The sequence below is a fragment of the Suillus discolor genome (assembly GCF_016758755.1).
Source record: "Suillus discolor strain FC423 chromosome Unknown F5147scaffold_11, whole genome shotgun sequence".
Taxonomy (NCBI): domain Eukaryota; kingdom Fungi; phylum Basidiomycota; class Agaricomycetes; order Boletales; family Suillaceae; genus Suillus; species Suillus discolor.
This window is the reverse complement of record NW_024541258.1, coordinates 398,341-411,158: the sequence shown is the minus strand read 5'-3', so window position 1 is coordinate 411,158 and position 12,818 is coordinate 398,341. Positions and strand designations below refer to the sequence as shown.

At 47.6% G+C, this 12,818-nt stretch overlaps 4 protein-coding genes across 4 annotated transcripts; 2 read left to right on the top strand and 2 right to left on the bottom strand.

Moving 5' to 3' along the window:
• Window positions 1–1,286: 1,286 nt before the first annotated feature.
• On the bottom strand, window positions 1,287–2,675 carry F5147DRAFT_751888 (uncharacterized protein). Its single transcript, XM_041440202.1, has 4 exons — window positions 2,152–2,675; window positions 2,056–2,103; window positions 1,653–2,004; window positions 1,287–1,598 (listed from the first exon to the last, which is right to left on the bottom strand). The coding sequence occupies exons 1-4, from the start codon at window positions 2,571–2,573 to the stop codon at window positions 1,395–1,397; spliced, it is 1,026 nt and encodes a 341-aa protein (XP_041296142.1). The 5' UTR covers window positions 2,574–2,675; the 3' UTR covers window positions 1,287–1,394.
• Window positions 2,676–2,750: 75 nt separating this feature from the next.
• On the top strand, window positions 2,751–4,732 carry F5147DRAFT_680040 (HAD-like domain-containing protein). The gene is made up of 13 exons (XM_041436291.1): window positions 2,751–2,806; window positions 2,859–2,943; window positions 3,025–3,080; window positions 3,145–3,230; window positions 3,283–3,301; window positions 3,353–3,421; window positions 3,475–3,596; window positions 3,656–3,709; window positions 3,763–3,811; window positions 3,864–4,112; window positions 4,173–4,288; window positions 4,354–4,367; window positions 4,424–4,732. The coding sequence occupies exons 2-13, from the start codon at window positions 2,868–2,870 to the stop codon at window positions 4,591–4,593; spliced, it is 1,080 nt and encodes a 359-aa protein (XP_041296141.1). The 5' UTR covers window positions 2,751–2,806; window positions 2,859–2,867; the 3' UTR covers window positions 4,594–4,732.
• Window positions 4,733–7,471: 2,739 nt separating this feature from the next.
• F5147DRAFT_34972 (putative dimethylaniline monooxygenase (N-oxide-forming)) lies at window positions 7,472–10,127 on the top strand. The gene is made up of 10 exons (XM_041429333.1): window positions 7,472–7,866; window positions 7,920–8,525; window positions 8,578–8,861; window positions 8,911–9,115; window positions 9,165–9,285; window positions 9,338–9,423; window positions 9,473–9,522; window positions 9,575–9,678; window positions 9,727–9,854; window positions 9,911–10,127. Exons 1-10 carry the CDS (start codon window positions 7,827–7,829, stop codon window positions 10,039–10,041), a joined length of 1,755 nt encoding a protein of 584 aa, XP_041296140.1. The 5' UTR covers window positions 7,472–7,826; the 3' UTR covers window positions 10,042–10,127.
• Window positions 10,122–12,127, bottom strand: F5147DRAFT_834808 (uncharacterized protein; the record flags this gene model as incomplete). The annotated part of the gene is made up of 5 exons (XM_041443931.1): window positions 10,122–10,304; window positions 10,358–11,077; window positions 11,141–11,860; window positions 11,913–11,987; window positions 12,053–12,127. The coding sequence occupies 5 exons, from the start codon at window positions 12,125–12,127 to the stop codon at window positions 10,188–10,190; spliced, it is 1,707 nt and encodes a 568-aa protein (XP_041296139.1). The 3' UTR covers window positions 10,122–10,187.
• Between the last annotated feature and the right edge of the window lie 691 nt (window positions 12,128–12,818).

Sequence of the window (12,818 nt, the reverse complement as noted above, 5' to 3'; positions counted from 1 at the left end):
TTTTGTTGCTTTTCACGCGTTGACACATGATATAGGTGCATCCAGTGAAGACACGTCGCTTCAACACAGTACGCGGATAGCACCGGACGAACTTAGACGGACGGCGTCTGTTGATTTCAGGCGGACGATGTCAGATTCGCCCTTCGCTGGCATCTCTCGAACTTCAGACAACACCCGCCGTACACGTAGTCCTCCCGTGACATCACGACACCTGCCCTTCTTGCACCACGACCCGAACCGGCATCCACATGCCCCGCCGCTCCCCAGTCCACACACGCAATCATTCGAGACATCCACGTATACGCCACCGCGGTCGCGTACGCCTGACTCATGTGATACATACATAGATGAAGATACAGAGCTGACGGGTTTGGGTATTGGTTTGGGTATGGGCTTGGGTATACCGCTCTCGCGCATCTCGACAGCTCCCTCTCACGCTGGACGCATACCCACGATGCGGAACGCAGCAACGACCCACGACGCATCAACAACGCGTAACTTATCACCATCTAAACGTAACCCAACGATGGCACGCAACGCATCGCCAGCAACACGGACCACATCATCGTCAGGACCACGTGACATATCATCAACGCCAGCAACACGGAGCGTGAATAAATTATCCCGGATGGGATTCTCGACGTTGGAGGGGTGGCAGCCAGCGTCGATAACGACGGGTTCGCCACCTACGAAGCAGAGATTTGGGGGGATACGGACGATTGTTAGGGGGTTTCAGGGGAAGTAGGCGTGTGCCCTTGATTCCCATATTTCGCGCTGGACTTGGACTCGGACTCGGGTACCTCGTCGTTCCCTATGCATATGCCTGGCAGGCTTTTGTTGATGGCCAGAGCTTACTTATTAGACGCTGTGTTGTGTGTTTTCTGCGCGTTTTGGTTTTCTTGCATTTTTGACATGTATTATCCATCGTTGTTGTCGTCATTGTTTTTATTATTGTTGTTGTAGTATGCTGCTTGTGATAACTTACTTGTGTTTCATTGACATTGTAACATATGCACTTTTTGATACCTGTTTGTAATTTTATTGATATGATCTTATGGGCGTGATGAATTGATGCTTGGATTTTTGATGTAGTCGTGACTAAGAGAGAAAACTGCAATGTCTAAGCTTGGCTGAAAATTATTGTGGGTGCCACTATTTCCAGTTCAGAGATATTTAAAGCACCACCATGCTCACAATGGTCGAGTCCGCCAAAGCGATGCACACTCCGTCGAAGTTCCTGCACTCGTAGCCGCTTGAAACGAATATTCAAATAGGAATCAAAGTATCGTTGTTGTTCAGCATTGCCCAGCCGAAGACGTTCCGACGAAAATTTCGCTCGCTAGCCGATTAGCAATTCTCGCAAGAGACCCGGTCTAAAATTGTAGAATGACATCTCATTCATAAACGTCCCAAGGTAACGGCCCATTATACACCATCCCCGCATCATCAGGACACCACTCCAACAGCCCCCTCAACTCCGGTGCCGATGCATGATAGGAATGAAATCGTAGAAACGGGTTCCGCGCCCGTCGCTTAGCGAGCAAAAAATCGTGGCAACCATACAAATCGAGTTGATACGGAGCGTATCCATTCTTAACCTAGATTCCAGTTCAACACAGCATAAAACCGCTAAGGAAGACAAAGATGCTTACTTCGCCGATACGAGCTGATTCCTCGTTAGCGGAAGGCTCGATTCCGATGTATTCAAAATGATGAGCGGGGAATCGAAGGGCTGTGCGGTGAAGCTCTTCGAAACGACGGCGCTTCATTTCGTAGCCGACGATGGTGACATGCAGGGGATACCGGCCTGTTATTTCGTGAAAACGAGCCAGCGAGAATAAAAAGTTTTGGTATGAATCAAGAGCGTAGGTCTCTGTTGTCGCACGAGGGAAATGGGGCGTGTAGGATGTTTGTTTTGAGTCGGGGTGGAAAAGACCTAGACTTATTGCTAAACGCATGTAAGATTCTGCTTCTGTCGTGGTCGACTGTAGTCTAGTTTGACCACTAGAAAGGAGGGTTAGCGAGACGAACTTGTATCCTGGGTTGAATACCTGCCCGCTGAAAACGAGTAAGGATGAATCATCTTTGAGCGTTATTTCTACTCTGAAATTTATCAGCTTCGTGATTTGGTGATTTGGTGAGAAGACATACCCTTGTCTGATGTGTTCTACGAACGCAGAGATCCTGTAACTACCTCCCCCTCTCTGATATTCCTCTAACGTCCACTGATCTGCGTCTAACACCTGATCAGGCTGCGTGCCGGTCCAAATTGCGTGACCTGGAACAATGACGAGATGAGAGAGGTTTTCTAGAGTTGTATTACGAGCTATGGTCGAGAGGATGCTCTGAGGGGGCGTGTAAGTTACCAGTGAAGGCGGAAAAGAAGAGAATATAAAAGCGAGATTATATAAGAATGAAACACAGAAGCATCCTGCGAGAATGATGATGCTTAGGTTCGTGAACCTTGATCGTGAACGTAGGAGGCTGAGAGCCCGTCTGAGGTCGGACGAGGAGAATGTGCGGAGGTGCTGGGAGGTTCCTCGTCGGTTGGATGAGACTGGTGAGGGAAGCATAGGGCTGCGATATATAAAACGCGTCCGCTGGTAACCCAGTCGACTACTAGTGACTCAGTCTGTACGCGTTAAGCATTCGTAGAAAGTTAGCTGGACACGTTCAGGGCCTCTGTCCCAGTCACGTGAGATTCATTCCTGAATTCACTGTTTGGCACGCGTTCAAACGTTCACGCGCACGCCTTAAATCAGTGTTCAAACGTTCACGGCTCGTGCTCACGACCTTGAAATAATAGGTACTCTAAATTTTGGCTGCTGCTTGCTCCCGCTACCTACGACGTTTTTCAGGCCGCAGGCATGTTAATTCCTCGACACATTGGTCCAAAATATGTCAACAGGGTGACGGTCAAGCAAATCGCACGTTACTTGAATGGTGAGCTGGTGGCAGTGGCTGCTGGCTACCACAATCGTCAATTGCAAACTTCGGTATAACGGTTCACGCGTTTTTGAACAGGTCCGGGAAATAGTACAGCCAAGCCCCGTTCGCAGCTCGCATTCGCATTCGACATCGTATGGTTTGGACATGATGCTATGAGACTGTCCAACGACTTATTGTTTCTTGCACTCTTCCCAGGATGGTGTTCTCCTTCGTGGAAAGGACCCCCTGCCTGCTGCCAAAGAGGCGTTATCGATCCTTGATGGCAACAATAAATTCGGCCTGTACTCGCGTCTTTCCTGCTGCTTATCATCCAGCTGACTGACTGACTCAAAGCAAGATACCCTTTATTCTGGTAAATTATCACTATGTCATTTGTGATGTAAGCATTCAATTGTTACCACAGCTCACCAATGGCGGTGGTGTAAGCGAAGAGGAACGGTGTCGCAAGTTGAGCTCGCAGCTTGGCGTACAGGTGCTATATCAAAGTTGTCCTGAATCCTCAATTTTACTGACAAATTTGGACAGATTCATTCTGACCAATTCATACAGTCTCACACTGTTCTGAAGTCTATTGTACACAACTACGTTGACGTGCCAGTCTTGATTCTTGGAGGCCAGGGTGATACCCTTCGGAGGGTCGCGGAAGGGTACAAAATTCTTGTAGCTTGCATCTATATCCTATTGATGGAATCTCAATTAACTGCAGATACGGCTTCCGGAAAGCTTATACTACCCTTGATATTCTCAATTGGAACCCATCGCAAGTTATTTGCTTCCCTGATAGTTTTGACTCGACTTTTTTCATATTCCCAGGATATGGCCTTTTCATAACCTCACACAAGAAGAACGAGCATCCGTCAGGGTAATATTCTCACTCGCTCAAACGAACGGCTTATACAAACATGATGACACAGCCGGCCGACTTTTCGAAGATCCAATTTGGCGCAATCTTTGTCTTCCATGATCCTAGAAATTGGGCTCTCGACACCCAAATCATGTGTGATGTGATCCAGGGTAGCATTGGGGGATCTCATGAAACCAATCATACACGAAAACCTGTCGACCTAGTATTTTGCAATCCCGATTTAATATGGCAGTCGGATTTTGAGGCTCCTCGTATGGGCCAAGGAGCTTTTAGAGTTGCATTCCAGGCTGTTTTCCAGGCGAGTTTTTCATTGACCGCTAAATCCCATCGAGAACAATCTGATGTGTCGTTTTTGCAGTCATTGACAGGGTCCACATATCCCTACATCCAATTTGGCAAACCAACTGAGGCCACGTACAATTTTGCCGAGGTTATGCTCAAGCATCGCTTACAGGGTATACCCAAATCATCGTTGTTCGTATAATTTGGTGATATGTCCGTCCTGGCGGTCAGCTAACGACCGTACAACGCGCTACCAGGTACATGGTGGGCGGTACGTATTTCGCAATTCTTGCCCTCAATGTGACCCTCAATTATATGTCACCGTAGATAACCCAGAATCTGATATAGCAGGTGCCAATACTGCAGGATGGAAATCAATTCTAGTTCACACAGGTGTATACGATCCCCATCGTGGACCTCCAAGTCACCAGCCCACTCACCAAGCAGGGGATGTCTCAGAGGCAGTTCGTTGGGCGTTAGAACAAGAATTCTGCTAATAAATTACTGATATGGGACAAATTTTACATCACGGTAGATGCTATTATCTCTTCCACCGATCAGTCATAGAGTGATGAAGCTGATACATGACCCTGAAGGTGGTATCGACAAGACAGTGCGACGGGGAGCATTGCCCGAGGCCAGTGATGGCGACAATGATCTCATGCATAACTTAGACTAAACATATTTTGGGATTGGTCTAGACCATCCGCAATTATGTCCGATCTGATGTGCGCAGTAACTCACAACTTGCAGATTGACAATTGGAGATCTTAATTAGGTTCTGAGGTAATAGTTAAATCCCACAACTCCACGCAGTTAGCCGGCCCCCACAACAGAGTGCACCACTGAACGTGGTGCCTGCTGCAAGGAGATTGATCATAAAGAAGATTTCATCTCGGAGGTTCTTGCAGGGGCCATACAACCAGTGTCGTATGCACTACTGGAGCCGCTCGCACGATTCTTGGCACATTGCACCCATTATTTTCGAAATTCTGAAGCCTAGATCTGATACCGTGTTAGTAACGGCCGCAGTAATGTCAACATACCAAAGCTCCGTGTCATGAGTTCACATTTCTGATTCGATGTTGAATTCATCTGAATGGTTACTATGTATTGGTGTTCCAAATCACTTCGTGTCGCAGCTGGCAAAATGATTAACTGAACTACAGTTCTGCTACCGTGCTAGGTGAAGTTCAACCGACCCTGTTGAAAGCGGTTTTTCAAATCATCCATACCGTTCAATATGCGTCCAATACAAACCTGCAAAGTACCTACTGGTAACCAAAAAAAGTTTAGAACAAGACATACAAACTCTTAGTACACCAACATAACCTTGACTACTAACCAATCACTATCATGATATAAATGAACCTCGCTGTTAAACAAACCCTCGGTCGGGTGAGCCCAAATTTGTATAGGAAGCCATAGGTAAAAAAGCACAGTCAAACAGTCTGCATGCATCAGGCAGGTACCATAAGAAGTCATGCTTTACGCTCTTCCTCAGGCTCATTGGTTGCCTATGCTGCCAGTGGACCTCTCCTACCCTGTTCCCGACAATCGCAACATCGTGACCCACGGAAAGATCCATTTATTGCCGAGATCGAAAATAACAACTAGAAGACTGTAATTCGCAGCCAGCCTGAGCTAGTGAACACAGCCGATGATTCATTGAAGTCGGTGTTATACCACTAATGAGCCCTTCATATTCTCCAACCTTAAAAATCTCGCTTACGACTCAAAAGCCGTGGTGGCGGATCATTAAGGCATAGCGTGAGCTATTAGTGCTCTGTCATGACTCGTAGGGTCAGTCGGTATGTACCACAATCCGTGTCGCATGTATCGGCTGATAATTTCCGGATTGCTAGTGCAACGACAGTTGCCTCAGAAAGTTTCAAGATCAAAGTTACACATCTCGGAGTTTTGATTCTGTGGACAGCAATACAAAAAAATTCAGCTTGCATCCCCAAACTCACTAGTTGATTGAACGTACGAACTTAATATTTACACGCGCCTTGCCTGTGGTAAAGTCAGGCGGCCGTTCCGAGTGGAGGCCCACGTGTTAAGGAGGTTATCGTGGATGTGTCCACCACAAAGGCCGCCAGCGAAGCCCGGCTTGTGATGGAGCGGGAAGACTCAAACATTGGCCCAATACCAAGCGGGAAAACTCACACTTCGTAGGATGCCCGAAATTGACTTGGCCTCGTCATAGTACCCCCGCGACATCCTGAATTGCTGCAGTTATAAGCACCAAACCTCTTCATATGACGACTCACGAAGCAAACACCAGAGTCTTTGAGTCCAGACCAACCACCCACAAATTACAGGCGCAGACGAATGGGGCCCGTGACGGTTGATTCCGTGATGAACCTGAAGGCTTAAGCTTAAGGCCGAGTTATTTGAATTGAGCTTTAATAATTAAGCTGCATTAAGTTACCCCCACTTGAAAATTTGAGATTTCCCTAATGCAGCCGGAGAGGAGCAAGTACTAGGCGGCAGGCATGAATCGGTTCTAGATCTTCACTCTCATTTGTTTCGTTCTCGCAATGCATAGTAATAAATCACATTGGACACGCAAAAGTAGATGTCCTTTGACTAATAGCCTGAGGGCGAGCTCGGACGTGTGCAAGTTCAATAGACAGTGCACGCGGAGGATCTTCATGTGACTGCTTACTAATACAAATTACAAAGGAACTTCAACTTTAACGTTCAACGTCAGTACCGTCGCATCCGCTTGAAACAGCCATCTTTCTGCAAGACCCCACCGGTACCGTAACTGCGGCTCTAAACGGAAACATCTTGTGCGAGAATCTGCGCGAAATTACGATACCTCCATTGAACCAGCGTCGCTGGAAAATCTACGATGAATCACATTCTCTATGGTCACCTACGAATATTTTATCATTTGTGGTTCATCGTGATGTCACGTCGATACGGGTGAGGGCCGATTTTCACCGGAGATGAGTCCTCATAAACTCCTCGGGTATTCACTGGCTGGCAGGTTCAAACTACACATTGCCCGTGAGACAAATTTCAAGCATGATTAAGGCTGTATCATACTTACTTCAAATCAATACAGATTTAGAGGCCAGCGGTTCGCTTTCGCACTCGATCAATTAGTAAGTCCGGAACTATCCTGTTTACAACTAGTATTCTAGGGCCAACCGTCGGTGCAGACAACAGTCTTAGTGTTTGTCCGTTGGTCCGCCGTGATCATGCTCTCCCACAATTAGTACTGTTGGGCAGCAATACGGCACGCCAGTTTTGCCACTCCAGTCCCGGAAAAACCAGGCGCATTCAGTAGCAGGGTGGCTTGTGATGAGAGTTGACTTAGACGATCTTTGACAGATTCGTCCCCAGGACCACAGCGCACTATCACATAGTCACATCCATTCCGATGTTACCATCATTCGCAGCCCCGTTCACTCGACCCTGTCTTACCTTGTCATTCACTGATTGCTTGGCCCCTGAGCTTCGCTTGCTTAGATCCATCGCTCGCAACTTGTAAATTTCGGATTCTGCTTGTCTTTTGACAGGATGACCGTAATCATTACGACCTGTGTTTCTAGGAGGACGATCCGGCTCTCGCACCTCCACTTCTGGCGCAAATCCACATATCCAGCTGTAATACACTGAGAGGTGATAAGCTTCACAAAATAAAACCTATAAGAGCATCTTTCGATAGAGACGATGGTCCTCATAATCACCCTTCCAAGTTGATCATTCAGGAGATATGTCTGGCGTAGAAACCTTCGCTGTTCCGTTGTCTGCAGGTAAGTCCGCCTTTCAAAATCAGTCCAAGTCTACTTATTGTTGAATATATCAGATGCTATCTCCTCCGTGTGGCTTGCTGCGTTGATCTCTGACCTTTCCAGCCCCAGTTTTACTCTCAAGCACTCGTTTACAAACGATAGCTACTGGCGAGATCTCTTGGCATTCACTCCTGATTTTCGTACCTTGCACGCACTTCCAGAAATCCAGCATTTTTTCTCAGTCCCCGTTGCCCTTGCACGGCCAAGTCGGTTCCGACTCTTGCCAGGTGTTCGTCATCGGCGCATTGGTCCTACAAAAACGTTCATCCAGGGAATTGTTCAGTTCCATACGGCCATAGCGCAGTGCACTGGCGTCTTCACTCTGACTCGAAGCGAGGACTCCTCATGGAAGGCTTGGTCCTTTGTGACCATGATGGATCAGTTGTCCGGCGTGGTCGATCGCTTTAGTGCACATACGCCTCTCTGCCGTCCTGCTGAGTGGAAACCTACAATGGAGTACACAGCGGTCGTCGTGGGTGCAGGTCAGTGCGGCTTATCCGTGGCTGCCCGTTTGGAGAATCTCGGCATCTCTACACTTGTCTTGGAGAGATCTGGCGCAATTGGCAATAGCTGGCGTACTCGATACGAGTCACTGGAGACGAATACTCCAAGGGCGTACAGTGCGTGCAGCTGAAGAACTCCCAACTTCGTCCTATACTGACGTACCGGCAGATCATCTTCCCTTCGTCGCATTCCCAGAGGGATGCGGAAAATATATTCCCTGTAGAGACGTTGCTGACTATCTTGAAAATTACCAAAGGACTCTTGGTCTTCATGTGTTGACCTCGGCGTGCATTTCCGCTACTTCATATGACGCTTCGTCAAGTACCTGGACATTATCTATATCTCTTTCAGGGCAAGCCTCCATCACTGTGACAGCCCGGCACCTGATTGGTGCAACAGGTACTGGTACAATGGGAGGTGCACTCCCGTTTATGCCGTCGATTCCAGAAAAAGTACGCAGCAGGACTTGATTTTTTGGCGACGCTGACTCTCCGTGTGCAGAGTTCCTTTCTCGGTTCTGTTATCCATTCAAGTGAATACAAGTCCTCCTCCTGTGTCGGCGCGCAGAAAGTCGTCGTCGTCGGCGCGGGATGCTCTGCGCACGATATTGCTCAGGACATGGCAAATCATGGATCTCAGACAGTGCTTGTCCAACGTTCTCCAACTGCCGTTGTGAGTCGCCAGACGATCGACCGTCTACTTACCGGTAATTTCAGTGTATCTACTCCGGAGATCTCCATTGATTTGACTCGTAGGATATGTCGGGCAGGACGTTCCTGCGACAGAGATCGCCGACCGCTTTTATGTCGCTCTCCCCTTGACAACCCTACAAAATCCCCAGTACAACACTATGGAGATACATGCCCACATCGACCAGTTCGTTGGCAAAATTCGAAAATGATTTCTTCATCTCACCTTTTTCTCTTAGGGACCTCAGGGAGAACTTGTCTCGGCGTGGATATCTCCTTCCTGGCCCTGAGGACAATTTCTTACACCGTCTCTCCGTTCGACGAGGCGAGTTTGTGCACTCTGTATCGTTCTATCTTTCTTACAGGCATTCCAGGTGGCTTTTATATCGACCGGGGTTGTGCAAAGCTCATCACATCTGGCAAGGTCATTATTACTTTTTCTGGGTTTCCCACGCGTGTTGCTTACTAGCAACTAGATCACTGTCAAGTCCGGGCATGAGATTTCCCACTTCTCCCCTTCCGGGTTGGTATTCGACGATGGTTCGCGAGTGGTCGCAGACCTTGTTATCTTGGCCACTGGGTAAATATTTATCCGTCTGATCGTGTACTTCTAACACATCATATACAGGTACTCGAAAACTACAATTAAACAAGTTGCCGAGAGCCTTTTTGGGGCCCAGGTCGCGGATGCCGTCCATGAGCTTGGAGGATGGGATAATGATAATGAGCTCGCAGGTGTTTGGAGGCCGACTGGACGTCAGTATTCTGCTGATCTGATTGCGCGACTCGGTGATGCTGACGTTCTGTTCCAGACGATGGACTCTGGTTCGCAGAGGGCGATCTCTTTTCTGCACGGTTCTACTCCCAATTTCTTGCGTTACAGATAATGGCGAGGGAGATGGGATTGTTAAGTCCAGACCAGAGGAGTTACATCTCATACTGATTTCAGGGATCGGCTTCTCAATTACCCTAGATATTAAAAAAGTACACAAGGTGTCCTTAGCTGCTGCCAACAACTTGTCAATAACATTATTTATACGCAACATACTGGAAGCATTACAACAATCAACTATACCGTGGAAGGAATCTTCAACTGCTTTCTATTGGGGTTGCCTGGTCAAACACAGGCTCAGGGATGCCTATACTACGATCACGACAGGTCGACATCTCGATGACTTCGAGCCGGTCCATCCTTAGATCCTCAGGCTAAATATTAATAAAATCAGTATCAATACAGCGGGCTTCCGGGAGGAACCTACGTTGTCATCCGCCGGGTCTATCATGGCTAAATAAATTCTGTCCCCATCGACCCACATTTCGATTGACTCCATGGCGTCGAAGACTCTATCGGACACAACCTCGACATAAGGCAGAGATGTTGTTAACGTCTTCCCGGGCTCACGAATTTCTGTTTCAGATGGCTCTTTCACCACTCGTCCCAGACCCTGCCGGCGCTCAACAGCCAACGGACTGAAGTCCATCATATGTAATCTATACCGGGACCCGGTGCCTGTGGGGAATATCTGTAGAACTCGATTCCCGCTGACGTAAACTTTCCAGGAGTCTGGGAACACACGGGTGTTTGTAGGACCCCAATGTTGCCATGGTATTGTCACCGCCTTTTCACCAACGCGCTCCGAGTCGAAATCGAAGAAAATGCTGGTGGAGATGACGAAGACGAGCCGTGGACAGAGCGTGGTGTAGCATAACACTCGATGTTCAGGGTCTGAAGTCCACATCGTTTGTTGGGCTCGCATATGCAATTGCGAGCCGTGCGCAATATCATTGATGGGCAAAAAACACTTTTTATGCTCCACTGGAAAGGACAACGAGTAGCATGCCAGTAACTGCGGTTCCCGGGACATATCCTCGATTGAATAAAGCTTGAAATTATCGTTGAGCATCAGCAACCTATTGTTTCCGACGAAGCAAAAATCGATCGAAACTTCGAAATGTGACATTGCGTCACTGAGGTTGCACTACATAAATCAATTATCAGCTTTCAAGTCTTTCGACTAGTATGTCTGACAATGCCAGCTCACATTGGACGTTGTTGAGTGTTGCCAGTCCCAAAGTTGCAACCACCAGATGACTCGAGATGTGTTGGTTGGATCATCAAACAATGGGGAACACTGGAGAGCAAGATACCTCCCAAAACCCTTGAGCTTCAGATTCTCCGTCACCATGAATGAGTCATAGCTGTCTTGTGCGGTAAGCACCGACAGAAGCAGTGTTTGCCCAGCAGCTTGAGGGTGAATACCATCTCCATCCAGGGCTCCAAGGTCAACGTAGAATCTTCCCTCCTGGTGCATATTACGACTGACAGCATACGCGACGGCGATCAGGTTTTGTGCTGGGTCCATATACACATCGACGATATATGCATTGGGAACTGGACACAGCGATCCTGAAGACCAATGTCGTTCGACTGGTTGCTGTGAGGGATTCGGCAGTATTGGAATGATCTTGGCCCAGTTTCCCAAGTCTTCACTTTCATACCATAGACAGAAATGCCCATCAGCGATATATGTCCTCACTTCGTAGAAATGTTCTTGTATAGAGAATGTTTGGAAAGAGCGAGCGTGGAGGTTAAACTGCAACCATACGTGGGCTTTGTCCCTCAGGAGTTGTAGGCACTGAGAAACAGGAGTGTGGTTGCCAAGATCCGTGATGGGGACTGGGAGTAGTCGTTGGCCGCCGAGTTCTACAATGTACTGCAGCTCGGAGGATAGTACGTATGTCTGGCGAAGGGCCCTGCATACCTGCCAGCAAAAAAATTAAACTTAATCTAGGAGGTTCGACATTGACACTCACAGATGTACAACGAAGAATATCTTGCCAAGGAAGGAAGCTTAGAATGTAAGAGTGAAGTTCTTCAGCAATACTACTCTAATTTGGGCTTATGTCTGTCCCAGCTTGGTCCATTGGGTCATTCATGTCGTGAGGGCACCTACAAAGTCCCATACGATTGTATGCCACTGATAATCGATAACAGGCGACAAGCGTCTAAAATTGAACTGGCCTGGCATAGCTTCCTGCAGAGCCTATTGTCCTAAACAAGATAATGCTTGATACAATACTGGTGTGGCAGACTCCGCCCACCCTGACTTTGGCGGCAAAGCAAACTGACATTTAGTTAGGGCGATCTTGTGGTTCTACTCCTGGTTCAGCGTGTTACAGATAGTAATGGCTAGGGAGATGTGATTGTCACTTGGTCCAGGTCAGAGTACCTACCTGATGATGAGAGGACGCGGTTCGAATGCAAGCCATGTAGGTGGTTCATTCGAGGACAGACCGTGGTGAGTTCTTACCCACTTCACAGTTGTAGTCTGTTGATTTCATTAACTATCGTGTGAATTTGATAAGGCCGTGATTAAAAGTCAATCCCACAACTGGCAGCAACAGTGGAGGTACTCGATGTATTACAACTCAAGAACAGTTTTGGCAACAGGTATAATGACAGATAGTGTAAGTAATGGAACTTCCCTGCTATCCGTAGTTTAAACGGTTGTTTAATTAGAGCTTCTATCCATCTTTTGTGACGCGGCTCAAGCAGACTGGGCCGACAACGACAGACAAAATATAGAGGGCTATCCCACAACTGTGCTGCCAAAGTAACACCAAGGATATGAAAATTTACATGCATGTTAGATTCGACATCACCAAAAACGGGTGATGTAGCTCGAGGTAGCTCATATGCATGAACTATTGCACAGAGAT